This window comes from Balaenoptera musculus, chromosome 12, assembly GCF_009873245.2.
Source record: "Balaenoptera musculus isolate JJ_BM4_2016_0621 chromosome 12, mBalMus1.pri.v3, whole genome shotgun sequence".
Classification (NCBI taxonomy): Eukaryota; Metazoa; Chordata; class Mammalia; order Artiodactyla; family Balaenopteridae; genus Balaenoptera; species Balaenoptera musculus.
The window spans coordinates 48,687,387-48,706,958 of NC_045796.1; the positions used below are offsets into that span (position 1 = coordinate 48,687,387).

Here is a 19,572-nt window from a genome sequence, read left to right on the forward strand (position 1 = left end):
GCAGCAGCGTGACTTACGGCCGCCCCGCCGCCTCGGAGAGAGCAGTTGGTGGGCCGGAAATACGCAGGCCGGCGTGGGCTCCTGGTTGCAGCGGGGCGGCCGCGCCGCAGCATGACCCAGTCGGTGGTCATACAGGGTAAGCCGCCCCGGGAGGGTGGGGACCTGGTCGCCGCCGAGGCGAGTGGCCCTGTTGCTGCCTAATGTCTATTCTCTTACCTTCCTGGGCGCAGTCGGCCAGTGCGGAAACCAGATTGGCTGCTGCTTCTGGGACCTGGCGCTGAGGGAGCACGCCGCGGTCAACCAGGTACCGGCCCCGCCGCGCGGGAGACCCCCATGCCCGCCTGTCCCCGAGGCTCTTCCAAAAAATAAGAATTAATACTCCGGGAGCTTTTATCTGGCCGGTGTAAGTTGTATGGGATCTTCTCGGTAAAGGGAAGAGTTTTTAAACTTCTGGTTTAAGCTGGTTTGTAAACGTCTGTTGGCGTTAGGCACAAGAGTCCAAACGAACACTCGCCGGAGACCTTAGTCTTAAGGTTCCTTAATTCTCAGGGTTGCGTCTTTATCAGGGTTCTTGTGAGAAGCAATGAGATAGCATATGTGAAAGTACTTTGTAAAATAGGTACCATGTGTGGCATTATATTCCTTAATTTAACCAGTCAGCTTTTTAAATGATCACCAAGAATGCAGGGAAAGCTCTCATGTGATGCACCTGCTCTACAGTCCTGTGGGGACGCCTTTTCTCAGTACCTTCAGCTGCACTTAATCCATATATCTCGCGGTATTTGCTCTTCTCTAGATTGGAAGAATCAGTATAAGCATTTTATGATTGTTTGCTTTTTCTTATTGTAGCCGTATGCCAGCCTTTAAAGTATTGTGGGATTATTAAATTAAAAGGACTTCGTTTGGGAAAGAGGCAAAACGTAATCAAGCGCTAATAAATGTTTTTTTTTTTTTAGAAAGCAATTTATGATGAGGCAATAAGCAGCTTCTTTAGAAATGTGGATACCAGGTAAGATGGGGTTAAAGTCTGTCACATAGCTTAATAATTATTTTCATGTCAGCAGTTTGGGAGAAAATTCTTCAGAGGACAGTAAAAGCAGTTGATAGCTGTAAAGAAGTTGTTTGGCTTTTTTGTTTGTTTTTCTCATTATTGAAAGCATATTGTCATTCTCTTGTCATTAATATTCTCATATCATTAGGCAGAGCAGGACAACAGGTTTCCTTTTAAAGCCATATAAAGGAATAAAAAGAAACTTTAGTGTGCTTAATTTTAACTTGACCTTGAAATAAAGTTTCACTAAAAGGAATGCTGAAAATCTCCCTGAGAGTGTCTTGTTAGTGCATTCAATAATGGCTAACTTTTGAAAGAAAAATATATTGTTTACACTTATGTGATATTACTTGTGGTCAGGAGTATTTGCTCTACAAATAGAATGTGCTAAAAAGGAGCAAAGCAGTTGTCAGATTAGTTTTATTTAATAAAAGGTATATGTAAGTATATATCGTTTACCTGAAAGAGTAATTTGACATTCAGGGTGTGTTTCTAAGCTTTTAATGTTAAATCATGAAGTTCATGCATTTTCAAAATGCTTAATAAAACTAAACCTGCCGGGCTTGAACTGAAAAATACATACTTTATATCCAGTTTTAATCTAATAAAGATTTCAGTTCTAGTTTGAATTAGTTGGTTCGGTGTTTGCGGCAGTTATCTCTCCGGGAAGGCTAATTAGGCCCGACTTCCTTAGTGAATTTCAGAGTCTGACCCTCAGGCTTGCAAACTCAGAAACTTCGATGACATCTTGAGAATGGGTCCAGTGCTCTCTAGTACAGGCAGATAAACCAAACTCAGATAGGAAATTACAAAGCAGAAAGTCAATGTAGTCATGGACAGTGGAGCTATAACTCAAAAAGACTAGACACCCATTTTCTTTCAAAAGCACATTCTCTTCTGTAGGAAGTCTATCAGGAAAGCTAAGTAATAAAAGGTTACTTAGTGACCATGGAATCAGACCAAGGTAAGTTAGTTGTATTACCTTAATGACTGGTGTTATTTATCTTTATTAATATGGAGATATCTGTCACATAGACTAGATTACTTCTTGTTTGTAAACTAGAACATCTTCTCCCCTACATACAGTTAAGAGACTCAAATTTGCCTTTGTAATACTTCCTTTTAGGTAGTATTCTAACTAAATCTGTACTTCCATTCCCTCTGTAATACTCCTTTCATTGAATATTACATAGTTGAGACTCAGCCTGGAAGCCATTCTCTCTTAATCAGATGACTTTACATAACTCTATTCTCATCTACTCGGTTCGTTTTATAATTTAACCTGAGAGCATACTTATTTCTCCAATATCAAGTTTGAGGAGAAGGGCCTTGGCATCTTGCTCTTTTTTCCAGCGTAGTATCAACACATGCAGCATCTATTCCACAAGTTAGTACAAAAACTATTTTTCAAAAATAAGACCACACCTTTGTATATACTTCTTTATTTGAGGAAATTATCATAGCTTTTTAATAACATGATAGGAATTTACCTATACCAGGGGTTAGCAAACCTTTCCTGTAAAGGACCAGATGGTAGATATTTCAGGTTTTGCAGACCATAAAATCCATATCACATCTCCTTGAGTCCGCCATTGTAGTATGAATGCAGGTATAGATAGTACATAAACAAATGAGCGTGGCTTTGTTCCAATAAAACTTGTTTTCACAAGTAGCTGGTCAGACTTGGCTTGAGGATTATAGATTATCAGCCCCCGACCTATAGCATCATCTATGCTCAATTCAGCTTACCTTCATATATTCTGTCTTGTAAACTATATTGACTTGTCCACTGTTTGTAGTCATAGATTTAGTTACTTTGGTGACTTATCTTCAACATGAGATTCTAGGAACAGCCTTAGATACTCAACTGTATATCACTGGTATGTTAGTTGATGTGTGTCTGGCTACAACAGAAAGCCTCACTAATGGTGGCTTAAACAGTAGATGTATCCAGTTATGTCACATACAAAGAAATCTGTGTTTAGAGAGGTGCCCTAAAGACCAGGATACTGTCATATTTTTTCATGTGTTGGTTTTTTGTCCTCATGTTTTTTTACTTCATAACCATAAAATGACAGCCTCCACTGCCAGGAATCCCATCCAGATTCGTGTTCAAGGTAGGAAAAAGGACCAACTGCATCTGGTCCTTTTTATCAGAAAGCTTCCCAGAACATCTCCTTTTTATTTCATTACCCAGAACTGGATTACATGACCAGCCCAAACTACAAAGAAAGCCAGGGAAATAAGTACCTCACTTTTTCAGCCTATTGGGAGGTGGGTAAGGGAGAAGGAGATTATGAATGGCTTCTTTGTTGCCTTTTGTGTCTGCCTCACTTGGCCTATAAGTAGCTTTACTATGTGAATGGAAGTTAACTTTATTACCTGATAGCACTGTTAGCGTGGAAGATGTTATGACCTTTTCTCATCTTTTATCTTTCAGAGTGGTTGGTGATGGTGGCAGTATTTCCAAGGGGAAAATTCGTTCTTTAAAAGCACGAGTAAGTCTTATACACTTGGATTCTTATATTGCATGTGTTTTTAAAATAACTCTACTTCTGTAACTATCATAAGAATAAAATTTTAATTTAACTTCTCAAAATAAAAACAAGGTATTTGCTAAGCCACATTTAATATAAATATAATTAAGCAGACATTTGTGTCTCCATGAAACTTTAGGGGGAAAATTTTGTGCTTAAAGTGAAAATACTGCATATTTGGCATTTTTTTCTAAATGTTTTAGGGGAAATATATGTCTAGATAAATGATAACAAAAGCTTTCTTAACTCTAAGCCTAAAATACATTCTAGTGAAGGTTAATTTTCATATAAAAATGATGAAAGGTTTATTTGCACCGGAGTTACTATTCCCAGTACAAAGCATAGATTCAACCACATTCTAGTGAATACATAACATAACCATGTAAGACCTCCTGAACAAAAATACTTCTAGTCAATAGCCCACATTTAGTCTTAATCTCATTGCAATAACACTTCTCTTTTGTGATTGTGTCTCTGCAACAAACTGCTTTTTCCAGTTGTTGATCAGTAATGTTTGACTGTGACAGAAAAGAAAGGCAGTTTTGGTGCTCTGGAAGTAATTGAGATGATAAGGATCAGACCTGGAGTAGTGGCTGAAAGAGTAGAGAGCAGTAGTGTTGTAGTACCTGGGAACCATCTCCTTGTATCTGTGATGTCCAGTGTTCTTGGGAAACAAATTTGGGGCAGAGACTATGTGCTTGTAGTCTGTTAGGATAATTGATTAACATTGGGTATAGTTCATGCCTTGGAGAGTGCTAACATCCCAATCCAAATCTTACTCAGAGATAAAGAAACGTTGACATTTCCTAGACCAGTCCCAATTTGAGCTCTTTCCCACCACCCTACCAGTGAGCAAGCTGGGAAATGGAGGAAACACTGCTGGAAGAGAATAAATCAGCATGTTTCTATAGCCTTTGGCTTTTTTCCTAGAAGGTGTTCTTCCATTTCTTCTTAGTAGTCTTGGTATCATGTGGCTCTGATCACTGAAGAGTCTAGGCTTCAAAAGATAATTTGGTGGCTGAGTTCCTCCACTGTGTTAATAGGCAAACACTCAGAATTTTGTAAATCCTGTATTACAATTAAGGGGAAGCTCAAGGGCCTGAAAGCTATCACCAGGTAGCTCTGGAAGAAAATAATAAACATCAAATCTTGGAAATTGTGACTCCAGATCTTGGATGGCTAAGTGAGGAATCCAGAATAATTCCTTGTAATTGTAATTAATTTCCGATGGAAAAACAAATCAGAGGTCTTATGTGACTAAGGAAAGATTGAATGAGTTACAGACTGTCAGGGTTTAGTGCTAAGTGACTCCGACAGTGATGATTCTCTCAAAACTGACTTCAGGAGGTGCTTGAATGTCAGTTTGTATTCTGTATTCCCCTTCCTTTGCCTGATTGCAAAGTAATTGAAAGCATGGCTTAAATATGTTTAATCTTCCACAAATCATCTCAGTAAATCTGTTTTGGAGCAAGGACAGTAGAAGCTAATTTTGTTCTTTTTTGTAATCTTACGCAACAGTGAAATGCCTCTTACGTGGTTGATTAGGTGTTAAAGTCAGCATTTAAGATAAAAATTGCATGTTATCAAAAATATCCTTGAAAATCCCTAAAATTGCCAAGAAATGACCCTGTATAGTCCTGTGTATGTATATTGATGCTGTATTTAAAGGAGCACATTTATAAAACAGAATTTTACAGTCTTTCTAATATACCACTATAATATGATGATATAACATGTGATATTACTCAGCCATAAAAAGAAACGAAATTGAGTTATTTGTAGTGAGGTGGATGGACCTAGAGTCTGTCATACAGAGTGAAGTAAGTCAGAAAGAGAAAAACAAATACCATATGCTAACACATATATATGGAATCTTAAAAAAAAAAAAAAAGGTCATGAAGAACCTAGGGGCAGGATGGGAATAAAGATGCAGACCTACTAGAGAATGGACTTGAGGACACGGGGAGGGGAAGGGTAAGCTGGGACAAAGTGAGAGAGTGGCATGGACATATATACACTACCAAATGTAAAATAGATAGCTAGTGGGAAGCAGCCGGATAGCACAGGGAGATCAGCTCGGTGCTTTGTGACCACCTAGAGGGGTGGGATAGGGAGAGTGGGAGGGAGACGCAAGAGGGAGGAGATATGGGGATATATGTATATGTATAACTGATTCACTTTGTTATAAAGCAGAAACTAACACACCATTGTAAAATAATTATACTCCAATAAAGATGTTAAAAAAAAAATGGTATACTACCATACAATTAGAAATATATTTCTAAAGTACTGTGTAATAATATTTTAATTGCCAGCTTACAGTAGCATACTTAATTACACAAATAATTGAATTCACAGGATTTAAATGGGCATAAATTGTGACTCCACTGTAGTCAGTACTCGGTAAGTGCCAAACTTGACTGTCTCCCTTTGATAAGATAATAGAGCATAGAGTTTGGTGGTTAAGAGTGAAGATTCTGCAGCCAGGCTAGCCAGGTTTGAATCAGCTCTACCACTTCCTAGCTGGATGATCACAGCCAAGTTATTTAACTTTTCTAGGCCTCAGTTTCCTCATGTGTAAACTGGGAGTAATTACAGTACCTATGCATAGGGTTGTGAGGATTAAATGGGGTGATACATGTACAGTGGCATGTAGGAAGTGCTTAATGTTACATGCTCACCAGCACTGAAAAAGCCCATAAATCAAGCACTTTCTCTGTGACACTGAATCAAAGGCTTAGGTTAAAGGGTACCCTAACATCATTTCAGATTACTTTTTTCAGCTTTGCTTTTTTATTTATTTAACTCTATTTTACTCTTTCATTCTTCCTCAGTGTAGAAAATATAGAAAGTAAAGTACAAAACAGTGGGGACAGAGGGTATATAATTCTACTACCAAGCTATCCCTGCTTACATTTTGCTGTATTTCCATCCAGTCTTTTCTGTTTTTCTTTCCATAGCTAATTTTATGTTTTATTTTCTCATTTTCTTCTTAGTAATAGAGGTTATCTCCCATGTCAATAAAGTTTGTGATATTTAGTGAGTTTGTGAATTCAGATTGCGAGTTACTTAAGGGAAGGGACCCTGTTGTCATCTTTGACATCTATCCAGTGCCTTGGCTTTGCACATAATAGTAGTTTACTAATTTGATTTGGACAGTTTTCAGCTGTGATTCATAAAGAGCAGCATGGTTATTCCTAGTGACCAAATACATTAATGAACCCTACATTTATTGAGAATTGTTTCTGGTTAAGGTTACCTTCTAAACTTCTGAGACCTTGTTCTCAAGAAATTTATAGTCACATAAGCACATAAATAAAAGAATTGTTAGAAAATCAGAATTATTCAGTTCCTTTTTTTCCTTCTTATTCTTAGGGTAAGAATTTAGAATCCATCTTTTCATTGGATTCCACCTTTGGAGCAGAGTGAAATTATTTTTTAATTTTTATAACAGACTGCACAAAGAGAGTCAAAGATTTGATCAAACTTAAACTATAAAAAGAACAATGCAACTTCTAGCTCAAAAATTCTTTTTATTTACAGAGTGACTGAAGAAAAATATGCTAATTACATTTTATTTGTCTTTCTCAGGCTGTCTTGATTGACATGGAGGAAGGGGTAGTAAATGAAATTCTTCAGGGACCATTGAGAGATGTATTTGATAGTAAGCAGCTCATCACTGATATTTCTGGCTCAGGGAATAATTGGTGAGAATATGCTGGATGTAAAAATTAAATGTCATCTGAAAAAAATGAGAAATCTTTCCTTTATTCTGATAGGTCCTGCTGACATGAAAGCAAGATACAACTTGCCATACCTAACTCTAGGCCTTTCAGCCCATCATCTTTTCCTTGATAGATGATGGTGTTCACAATACTTGGAAGCCATCTGTATCCTAGTTGTTTCTTTTTTTTTTTTTAAGAAAAAGATGAATCATGAAAAATTGATTTACTAAATTTCTCATTGTAATTTGATTCTTGCATAACTGCTAAGTAGTGACAAAAGTTTTATTTTTTTTTTAAGTAGTTCCACATTTATATATTTATTCTATATAACTCTTCACTTGTCCATAAAGATACAAATGAAAGATTGTTCACTGAAACATTGTATTTAACATCAGATAATACTCAACAGGGGCTTGTTTAAATCAATTATAGTATATCCATACAATGGAAAATCATGCAACTCTTATAAAATGTAACATCTGCATGGAAATTTTCTAACATTTTAAAAATCAGAAGTATTAAGGCACGGAACAATGTGGCTGGCATACTAATTTGTATATGAAAACCCTTACCTTTTTTTTTTTAACATCTTTATTGGAGTATAATTGCTTTACATCGTTGTGTTAGTTTCTGCTGTATAACAAAGTGAATCAGCTATACGTATACATATATCCCCATATCCCCTGCCTCTTGCGTCCCACCCTCCCACCCGTCTAGGTGGTCACAAAGCACGGAGCTGATCTCCCTGTGCTATGCAGCTGCTTCCCACTAGCTAGCTGTTTTACATTTGGTAGTGTATATATGTCCATGCCACTCTCTCACTTTGTCCCAGCTTACCCTTCCCCCTCCCTGTGTCCTCAAGTCCATTCTCTCTGTCTGCATCTTTATTCCCATCCTGCCCCTAGGTTCTTCAGAACCTTTTTTTTTTTTTTAGATTCCATATATATGTGTTAGCGTATGGTATTTGTTTTTCTCTTTCTGACTTACTTCACTCTGTATGACAGACTCTAGGTCCATCCACCTCACTACAAATAACTCAATTTTGTTTCTTTTTATGGCAGATTAATATTCCATTGTATATATGTGCCACATCTTTATCCATTCATCTGTTGATGGACACTTAGGTTGCTTCCATGTCCTAGCTATTGTAAATAGTGCTGCAGTGAACATTGTGGTACATGAGTCTTTTTGAGTTGTGGTTTTCTCAGGGTATTTGCCCAGTAGTGAGATTGCTGGGTCATATGGTAGTTCTATTTTTAGTTTTTTAAGGAACCTCCATACTGTTCTCCATAGTGGCTGTATCAATTTAAAAGTTGTAAGTATTTTTATAAACTGTTCTCTTACCTATAGTATTTGACTCCGTCAAAATTTTCCCATGGGTCAGATTTAATAGAATTGATAGAGATGCAAGCCAGACCAGTGTCCTAGCATTCAAGGTCAGTCTGAGGCTATATTTAGCCCTTAAATATATAATGGTCTCTTCTCCTTAATGGGAAAAAAGCTCCAACAGTGATCATTTTAAAATTTACATTGACACTGCTTTTGCTGTTTTTTAAAAAGTAAGTAGCTTCTTGTTTGCCAATCTAATATTTGTTATTTAAATTATTTGCAGTTAGTCCCTCAGGTTTATAATGTGTAATATTGTGTAATTTTACTAAAGCATGAATTTGAGTCTTGAGACTCATTTGGGGAGAACCAGTCACTAAATAAGTGAGTCCACCTAACTATCCAACCAGCTTTCTCTAATTGTCGTATAACTTATTCTGTAACTTTTGAGTTACACCTGACTACATGTTGTGTGGAAATCGTTCTTACATTTCAATTCATCATAATAATACTTGCAAATTTGGGCAACCAAAAAGGCTTGAAGAGCCTCATGAATATCAGTTTTGTACTGTGTGGCATTTCATCTAGTAATAACATGATATGACCAATATTTTTTTCATGTTTTAAACCAAAGTAGGTCAGTTTAAATTTTACTTTTATGTCTTTCTAGTTGACCACATTCTGCTTTTTAATACATAAAAGGCAGTGCAATCAGTTTACTTTCAATGAAGATGAGAAAAAACTATGTAACTAAAAACTTGTTTTGTTGTAATTATACCTTAAGAGCAGATAAATTTTAAAAACCATAGTTTAATATCCACTGATAATGAACTATTTTATCAGGATATTTGAGGATTATAGGTATATATATATTTGTTAAATTATCTTCCTATATCCTTGAGATATCATAATATGATTTATTGATGTTAAACAGGAATAGAATTTACTTACTACAGTAAAAATACTTTTTCAAGCTTATCTATAGTCTTTTCATTTAGTTCAGAAATAATAAAATCTTGAAATAATAAATGCAAGGATATTTTTTTTAATCTATATTCTTTTTTCCAGGGCTGTGGGTCACAAAGTGTTTGGCAGTCTTTATCAGGAACAGATTTTAGAGAAACTCAGAAAGTCAGCAGAGCACTGTGATTGTTTGCAGTGTTTTTTTGTAATACATTCCATGGGAGGAGGTAAAATTATTTATTCATTTGTCTATAACAATGTGAAAATGCAAGTGAGAATTCATTTTGCCAACATAAGTCTTGTTTTCAGACCTTTGCTTAAGAATTAAGAGTGTGTTTATGAATGTATGTACATAACAGCTTTTTATCTTAAATTTTTGTCAAATTGTGTCACTATGACCATTTTTTAAAAATTTAAACCCTTTTAAAGAGTCAGTAGAACTGAATCTGAAAAAATTTTTTCTTTTATCTTTAGTAGAAGGTAGATTTCAGTATAAGCTTTTTGGGAATGCTGCTTTTCTCCTAAGAGCTTGCTTGTGCAGTTTCATATGCTGACTAGAACTAAGTATTTGTGGCATATTCATAGGTACGTTTGCAAAAGAATATCAGTATCCTTTCTTTAACCACCTTCAATCCTTTCTTGTGTCCAATAAGAGAAATAAGTAAAAGAAATCCTTTTAGTCAACTCCCTTAAATCATTCCTTACATGGTAATTAATCACCTTGACCTAGAATAAATGATCTGCATTGCTTTCTTTCCCAGGGAAGCCTGTACCTTGCAAGTGAAGTATTTTGCTCCCCTGTTCCATGAAGTAGAAACAGATCATAATTTGATAATTTCAAAAGAGAATTAGCCTATTTGAAAAGAAAAATTTGCCATGCTTTTTTCCTCCAAGCTGAGATTAAGATTTTTATATTCATCAGGTTATGTACAGTTGACTTTCTTATACATATCTGTTATTCAGTATGATAGCATTTGAAAATTAAAGTTAAAATTGCTGTGTAACCATGCCTTTAGAAGACCATCATAATCATTAAATTAAGAAACTAATTTTCTTTATACTGGTACAATTAACCTGCAGATTTTGAGTAAGTTTTCGAAAAAAACCAATTTGATTTATAGTTCATTATGGTGCTTTTTTTATATCCCTCTATTACTCAGAATCTCAGTAGACTGTACTTTATTCATAATTCACTGAAAATGGCAAAAATACTTTAAATAATATTGAAGGCTGAAAATGAAGTCTTTTCCCACATCTAATCCCTGATCTCTCTCCTCACAGATAATCAAGTTTGCCAGTGTCTGTCCTTCCAGATATTTCCTGTGCCCATTGTGTGTGTTTTTACATAAACAAGATCATGCAATACATACTACCCTGTAATGTTTTCACTTTAAATCTTTCCAGAACATCTTTCATCGGCTCTGTCCAATTGTGAGAATATGTAATAATTTTTAAAGTCAGTTCCTCATTGATGGATGTCAAGTTATTTATGATTTTTAGCTACTACATAAAATCCCCAGCAAACATCTGGTACCTACATCTTTGTTCATTTGTGCCACAATAGCTGTAGGCAATATTCCTAGAAAGGAAAGTGGAACCAAAGAATATGTACATTTTAAGTTTTGGTTGATATTACTAAATAACCTTCCTATATTATTGCATCAATCCGTATGATTAGCAGCAATTTATAAGAGTTTATTTCCCCACACTGTCACCAACACTGAGTATTATGAGACATAAATCTAATACAATATGTTCAAAATTATATTGTTTTAATTTGCATTTTTTAATTAGAGAAAAGGTTGAGCATCTTTACATCTATTTGCCATTTGATTTATTTTGAGTTACAACTTATATCCTTTGCTCATTTTTCCATTGCATTATTCATATTTTTCTGTTGTTGATTTGTGACCTTCTTTATTAAAGAAATTTAGTCCTCCATCATGTTTGAAGATTTTTTCTTAGTTTGCCTTTTTATTTTGTTTGTTTTTATATATACATATAGAGAGAGAGGGGAGTTTTGTTTATTTTTAATGGAATCAAAACTATCTGTTCTATAATGGCTCTGGTTTTTTATAATGCTTAGAAAGTCCTCATTAAAGATTAACCCAAAAAATCTCCCTCGCTTTCATCTAGTATTTTTAACATCATAGCCTTTTAATATTTATCCAAATGGGGTTAGAGCATTATTGGCTTTTAAACTTTTTCTCATCAGGACAGCAAGAAATACGTTTTACATTACAAACCAACACACACACAAACATACACAAACTAAAACAGAAGATTATTTACCCACACCATATGTGACATACTAATATTTCTGCATTTCATTTAAGAGAAGAAAATACTGGTCCTAACCTTATAAATTAGTTTCATAGCCCACTGATGGTTCACAAGCCATAGTTTGAAAAGCACCAGGGTAAAGGATTCCATTTTTCTCTCTTTAAGTTCTTAAAAATATCTGAATTTATATATATGTAACTCTGTGTGTCAGGAAATTACCTTAATGAGATTCTTAGAGTTTCTGCTTTTAGATAGATAGTAAAAAAGTTTCTTCTTTGAAATTTTTGTAAATTCAAGTTGGTCATGCTTAACTTTAAACAATTTTAACTCAGCATTTAAGTTGCTTAATGTCAGGATAATGTTCATCATTAAGATTATATAGGTGCTACACTAAAGATGTCAAGATAGTTTGTTTTTTCTTAAGTTGCTTAACATCAAGTGTAGACTAAATACTGTCTTAGTTGCATTTTTTACTCTTCAGTCAGTTCTTTTGACATCATAGAGATACAACTTAAATGTAAAAAAGTGTAAAATGTAGAAAGGCCGCTCATCATCACAGTCAGACCCAGAGGTTGAATTCATGCCTTTAAGTCTCACTACCTATATTGTCTTCATTTCTTTATCTGAAATTAATTAGTTAATATATAATCACAGGAATAAGTTGAAAATTGTATGTCTTTAATAAATAGGTTTTTACCAAAAAAACACAGAATTCCGTTATATTCTGAACCATTTATGCTGTTTTCTTTTTGAAATCTTAATCTTCAGGAACAGGATCTGGACTTGGCACATTTCTTTTAAAGGTGCTTGAGGATGAATTCCCAGAAGTATACAGATTCGTGACTTCAGTTTATCCTTCTGGTGAAGATGATGTCATAACCTCGCCTTATAATAGCATGTTGGCAATGAAGGAACTTAATGAGCATGCAGACTGTGTGTTGCCCATTGACAACCAAGTAAGAAATGGCATTGTAATTTATGGACATATTATGTATACATTCAATCCTATGTTATGCTTATGTGTGTACGTGAAACAGTCTCTTCACTTTTCAGCCTACCCGTCTAAGAGAAAAAATAAGTTTAAATTGCTTTTTTTTGTCTTTTCTTCCTGGTAGAATGTCATCTATGTCCTCTCTTCTTAATAGCTTCTCTCCCAATATTTTTTCCTTAAAAGTCTTTATTTGACATCATTAGCAAAATTGACCTCATGGTGAATTCTGGAAAGTTGGGTACAGCTATAAAGCCAAAGAGTCTGGTTACTTCAAGTGCTGGAGCTTTTAAAAAGCGGCAGGAGAAACCATTTGATGCAATGAACAACATTGTGGCAAATTTGCTGCTCAACCTAACAAGGTAATCCTGTTGACAGTGTACTTAAGGGCAGTTTAAAAACTTCACTTGCTTTTGATAATGTTTTGCAGTAGCATATTTTAGTTATTCTGAGTTGTAGAAGCTTTTTTAAAAACTTTATTTAAAATAAAAATTTTAGTTTGTCTAGCGTTTTCAGATCTTGGAGTGATAGACCAGAATTTTATTTTCTCTGACTCCAGAGCAGCATTTTATTTTCCCCAGGTACGTTCCATGGAATATTAACAGGTGTTAAATGGTAAAGGGTTTTGAAGGATATACAGTTGAGAAACACTTGGTTAGACAAAAACAAACTTGGTTTTTTTTTTTTTTTTTGCTGTGAAATGTCTTAACCTTTTAAACCAGCTAATCTATACCTCTTTATTAGCTGGTCCAAAATATTTCTTCGACTTTGATCTAAAAAATTGCTTTGGCATTATTATATTCCAAATTGTAGAGCATGTAAGCAAATCCCGGGGGAATTTAGTAAGGCTTACAGAATAAATAACTATTGAATTGTATGTATTTAATTCAATCTAAAGTCTGTTTTAAGTAAGATTTTTATGTAGGTAATTAGCAACTGTAATAGAGTGGTTACACTTCAGATAATCCTGAAATAAGAATTGCTGTAGATGTTATGTTATATTTTAATTATCTTTATACACGATGTTCATGATACTAAATGTCACTAATACAGAAAAAAAGAGCATATATTCTCTACTGAAGTACAGCGTACAAAAGGATGTAGGAAAGTGCCTGCTGACTAAATCAAGCTACATTAAGTTAAATATTTTTCGTGCTTTAATGTTAATTTTTTAGCTCTGCAAGGTTTGAAGGATCCCTTAATATGGACCTTAATGAAATCAGCATGAATTTAGTTCCTTTTCCTCAACTGCATTATCTTGTGTCCAGCCTAACACCTCTGTATACACTGGCAGATGTTAACATTCCTTCTCGAAGGTAAGATGTAGTAACTTTATTCCAATTACTTGAGGGCTCAAATTACTTTAAAAACAAACACATTTTAAAGAGAAAAGTTTATAATAACTCTAGTTATTTCTTCATACCATTTTCTTTGTGAGAATTATATAAAATATAGGTGATGACAGCCATTTTTCCATTAAGTGAATACTTCCTTATTTAGAAGTCATTGTTTAAAAATGTCAGTATTAAACTATTTGAAATTAAATCTAATAACTAAATTTTTAAGCTTATGAAAATTAGTAAAGATATAATTTTTATTGAAAAAGATTTAAAGGCTTTGAAGTCTGATGTACTTAAGTACGAATGCTAATTCTATCATTTACTAGCTACAGAACCTTGGGCAGGTGACGAACTTTTAGTTTTTATCATCTTTAAAAATGAGAGTCAGAGTACCTACCTCATAAGCTTGTTGGTATATTAAATAAGAGTATCTTTTAAAGCTCTTACCACAGTCTAGCACCATAGAGGGTTTACAGATATTACTCTATTATAGCTATTATGTATCACTTCCAGAACACCTTGTTTTATAACTGTGTCATTTTTAAGCATAAAACTTACATCAATTGACTTAACAAAAATGTAGTTGAAACATACTCTTAGCATATACAGTGATGATGAGCTTGAAAAGGTCACACTGACATTCACAGTTGACTGAGGGAAAAGGTCTTGTCAGACTCTGCTAGAGGAAATTATGTAAATGATAAAGTAAAAACTAGATTACAAATCTTTTTAATAGTTTAAATTTTGGCAACATAACAATTCTATACTGTGGGAATGTCACAGTAATACTGATTAACTTTTATTTGAGCAAGTAACAAATAACTGACTATGCCAACTAATAGGTGCGGTCTCTTTCTTTGTGGGATGCTGATGAGCTTAACAGGTTAAGCGACTTGCATAGTTTACTGAACATGGGAATCAATCATTAAATGTTTGCTTTTATTATCAGCCCAGCATATTAAAAATGAGTATATTTAGTAAAAGGTACACCTTTAATGTGGACACATAGAATGTAAATTGGTGCTAAACTATTTATTGTACAATAGTGATTATCCAGACATTTAAAGTTACTCCTTAAAAAAATAAAGACATGTAATTTCTAATTAAGTTCAGCATAATCCTGCTTGTGTGTGTGTGTACACATTTTTCTTTTTGGTTGTGCCGGGCGTTAGTTGTGGCAGGTGGGCTCCTTAGTTGCAGCTTACCAGCTCCTTAGTTGTGGCATGCGAACTCTTAGTTGCAGCATGCATATGGCATTTAGTTCCCCGAGCAGGGATTGAACCCAGGCCCCCTGCATTGGAAGCACGGAGTTTTAAGCACGGTGCCACCAGGGAAGTCCCGTGCTTGGTATATTTTGATAAAAATAATACAGTGTCAACATTTAAAATTTTTATTTATATAATTATAGCTTGTTGCAGGTTTGTTTTTAATTAAAATATGTTAGTGGAAAATCTGTAAGGAACCTTAAGAATGTTAGACTCTTAAGGAACTTATCACAGTGTTCTTTCTAGCTTTGTGGGTTTTTTCCTTTTTCTTTTTGCTTCTACTGTACTATAGGTATTTCAAAGGCTGCCATATCCACATATGGACACGTTTATCCTTGAGCAAATAATAAATTGTTTTTAAATTGTACTATTAAAAGGCATAGTTTTAAAACTTTAATTTCTTATTAGTAGTTTACAAACAACTGAGAATGGTTTTTGGATGTGCTTCATATTAATAAACGTCATCTAGTCCATTTTTATCAATGAAAATGTTAAAGCACATATTAGAGTGTGTATGTTAAATTCCTTGTTTCTAATGTAAAGAGAAATATCCCAATAACTATAAATAGCTCCTTGCTAGTTTTTATATTTTTTTGACAAAAGAATGAGTGTGCCTACTTGTTGTATAGTGGTTCTTAACCTTTTCTGGGTTTCCTTGACTTCATAAAAATGCCTAAAAGCACATACACACCACAATTTTGAGCACAGTAGAGGATTCATGAATCCCCCAAAGCTCACCATCCACTAAGAGAGTCCTCTATCCTTACTGTAGAAGAATCAGGATAGAATGTAAGCTCCATTAGAGTAGGAAATTTTTGTTGTTGTTCACTGCTGGGTCTCTTGCACCTAGAATAGTGCCTGGCACATAATAGGCATTTAGTAAATATCTACTGAATGAATAGGCAGCATAGTGTAATTTCTGTGGCTCTTCCTAGACATTCTGCAAATTTAGCACACAGTTCTGGCTAGAGTTATCTAAGGAACCTAATCAATTTGTATTGAGTTCAGTGGGATTTAAGAACCAGACTGGGGTCATATTAGAGGCCTAGGAGCCTGCATATTATTAGATATAAACTTCATCGGTCACTTTTATCTTCCTCTCTTTAGAGGAATGATAAAAGAATGAAGTTAAAAGACTTCATGCACTTAAAAGCCTCCCTTTTCAGGAATAGTGGTATAGAGTAGTGTCTTTTTTGGAGAGCCTAACATTGTCCTTTGATAGCTTCCTCCTTATTATTCCTAGCTAATTTATGATATATTTTATAGACAAAGTAATCTTAATGTAGTAGGTTTTTAATTAGTTTTGATAGTTCTGATACTATGAAGTAGATAAGCGTACTGAACTAAGTAAAAATGACACAATTTTCAGAAATTAGTACTACATAGAGCTCACTAATGATGTAGTCAATATTTTGTAGCTACCTGAAATCACCAATATATTGCAGAAGCTTTTTATTCTCCCTAAAAAAAAATATTGCGTGATTTCCTCTCCTCATATTTATCCAGATTGCTTTGAGGAAATGATAGCTGAGATTCAGAATATATTTGTGTGTGAAGTGTATTTACCTGTAGATGACTGTCTTTTCATTTTATAGTTACACATAGAAGAAAGATGTAGTGCAGTATTTTGTATAAACAGTGACTGTCTCATTGTTTTAGGTTGGATCAGATGTTTTCAGATGCCTTCAGTAAAGATCACCAGCTAATTCAAGCTGACCCCAAACATAGTCTCTACCTCGCCTGTGCCCTCATGGTTAGAGGAAATGTACAGATTTCTGATCTTCGCAGAAATATTGAAAGGTTCAATTTTATATTTTTCAAGATAATGTTATGTGTACTGTTTGTAACAGTGTAGCATGTAGTTAAGTAGCACTGTGAACTTAATTGAAGTGTGACTTTGAGCAAGCTACTTAGCCTCTCAGCCTGTTTTCCTCAAATGTAGAATAAGAATAATAATAGTACAAAGTTGTTATTTATGTTAATTATGTTATGCACATTAAATGATGAGATGTTATTTTCTGAAAATGTTCAGGAAATTTAGCTATTGTTATTGTTTTTATTACCACCGCTACTACCACTACACTGCTTCTAAGTTTGTGTTACTATTTGACAGTCTTATTTTTAGGAAAACTGCTCTATTGAATTACAAAGTAAGGAAAATTATAATACCTTCATTTCTTTTCATCCCCAGATTTCTAATGTTAAGGAATGTGTTTCTAGCTTCTTGAATCACCATTACGGCCAATTTATGTCCCTTAGTTCACTGTCAGACTGTACCATAATACTGCTAGTATTAAAAAATAGGTAACTTACATTATATACTAAGCACTTAGAATGGTACCATTAGTAATGTCCTAGTTTAACTAATGTGGGCTGCCATAATATGGCAGATATTTTAGTACCTTAATTCTTACCTTTGAGTTTTTGCATCTCAGATTAAAACCTTCTCTACGGTTTGTCTCCTGGAATCAAGAAGGCTGGAAGACCAGCCTGTGTTCAGTACCTCCTGTGGGCCATTCCCATTCATTATTAGCTTTAGCAAACAACACATGCGTGAAGCCTACCTTCATAGAACTGAGAGAGAGATTCACGAGGCTCTACAAAAAAAGGGTAATCATCAGTACACCTTTCTAACTATATGTGTTTATTTTGGCTATTTAAGATGTATTGTCAAGAATTAAAGTAACACAAATCAGGTGTGATCCCGCCTGCTCTGTGTATTGATTATAACTGAAGAGGAGAGGCTTACTCAGACTAAATGAGAAATCTCATGGGTTTATAGGATTTAGGTTCTCATTTCTCTTGTAAAGCTGAGTGTGAACTATCATTTTAATAAGAATATTTACATTATAGGATAGTTGTCTGTATTAAATTTCCTGAAACTGGTCAACATCATTCAGTTTTTTTATTTACAGGCTCATCTTCATCACTATCTACAAATTGAAGGGATGGAGGAAAGCTGTTTCACAGAAGCCATGTCATCTTTATCAGCACTCATACAGGAATATAACCAACTGGATGCCACAAAAAGCATGCCTGCAGAAGATTTACCTAGACTACGCGTAGCTGTGTGAAAAAGAAACCCCAAGGATACAATTTCTTTTTCTTAATTTCACATTTTTTGTCCCCTTACCTTTCTATTTTAGAATTTTTGTGACTCAGAAAGCCTGATGTGTGTTTTTCATATTGGGAAGGTTTTTGTCTTTAGAGTAGTTTCCATTTAATGACAATTTGTTGATGATCCCACTGTGTGAAATTAGCCAAGTCCTAGTGCCTTGACTTTAAACATCTGTCTTCCAAAAAGTCGTGTTTTCTAAAATTGAGAGAACAGAGTTCTTCAACATTTTATTTTATTTATAGTCTCATATTTAGGCATTTATACAGAGATAATCATGTCTTCAATAAAAGTCTTGTACAGATATATTTTTTATATTTATTGATAATTTATGTCTTCACATTCTGTTTAAATTCTAACTCTTTAAAAGTAAATATGGGAGTAGAAGAACACAGTATAAATATTTCTATGTAATACCCACTAACTTCAGGAATAGATTTTATTGCATCTTGAGGTTTTATTTCTTCTTTGGGTAACCACTTGTTCGCACTCAAAAGAATCACAATTTACAATTATTTTAACTTGTATTAAATTATTTTTAAATATAATGGTTTTTTTATCAAACCAGTTAATTTTGTAACAATAAATGTCCATGTTTTTAAACTATGCTACTTATCAGTTTTGCTTGTCCCTTTTTTTTTTTTTTTTTTGGCCATGCCGCGTTGCATGTGGGATCTTAGTTCCCCAACCAGGGATCAGACCTGCACCCCTTGCATTGGAAGCGCGGAGTCTTAACCAGTGAACTGCCAGGGAAGGCCCACTTGTCACTATTTATACAAGCAAACAGAACATTACTAAGCTTGATATTTTCTTTGAAACTTTGCAGTAAATGACTAATAGTCTAGTGAAAGTGTTCCAGTTACTATAAATCTCGTTTTAGTCTTCAACATTAATTTACCTTTAATCACAATTTATATTTAAAATTCATAGGTGATTTATCATTTAAGGAAGTAATTTTGAGCAACAATTTATTTTCAAG

General features: G+C 34.4%; 1 protein-coding gene across 4 annotated transcripts; it reads left to right on the forward strand.

The window, feature by feature from the left end:
- The first annotated feature begins 32 nt into the window (after positions 1 to 32).
- TUBE1 (tubulin epsilon 1) lies at positions 33 to 19,201 on the forward strand. 4 transcript variants are annotated; one of them, XM_036871818.1, is made up of 12 exons: positions 33 to 136; positions 231 to 304; positions 957 to 1,009; positions 3,492 to 3,549; positions 7,180 to 7,295; positions 9,708 to 9,829; positions 12,654 to 12,841; positions 13,060 to 13,235; positions 14,049 to 14,189; positions 17,138 to 17,278; positions 17,914 to 18,088; positions 18,394 to 19,201. In XM_036871818.1, exons 1-12 carry the CDS (start codon positions 112 to 114, stop codon positions 18,550 to 18,552), a joined length of 1,428 nt encoding a protein of 475 aa, XP_036727713.1. In that variant the 5' UTR covers positions 33 to 111; the 3' UTR covers positions 18,553 to 19,201. The 4 variants fall into 4 exon arrangements, with proteins under 4 accessions (XP_036727713.1, XP_036727714.1, XP_036727716.1 ...); XM_036871821.1 differs by lacking the exons at positions 33 to 136; positions 231 to 304 and adding exons at positions 318 to 403; positions 5,947 to 5,991; XM_036871819.1 differs by lacking the exon at positions 14,049 to 14,189 and having other exon boundaries at positions 34 to 136.
- The last annotated feature ends 371 nt before the right edge of the window (positions 19,202 to 19,572 follow it).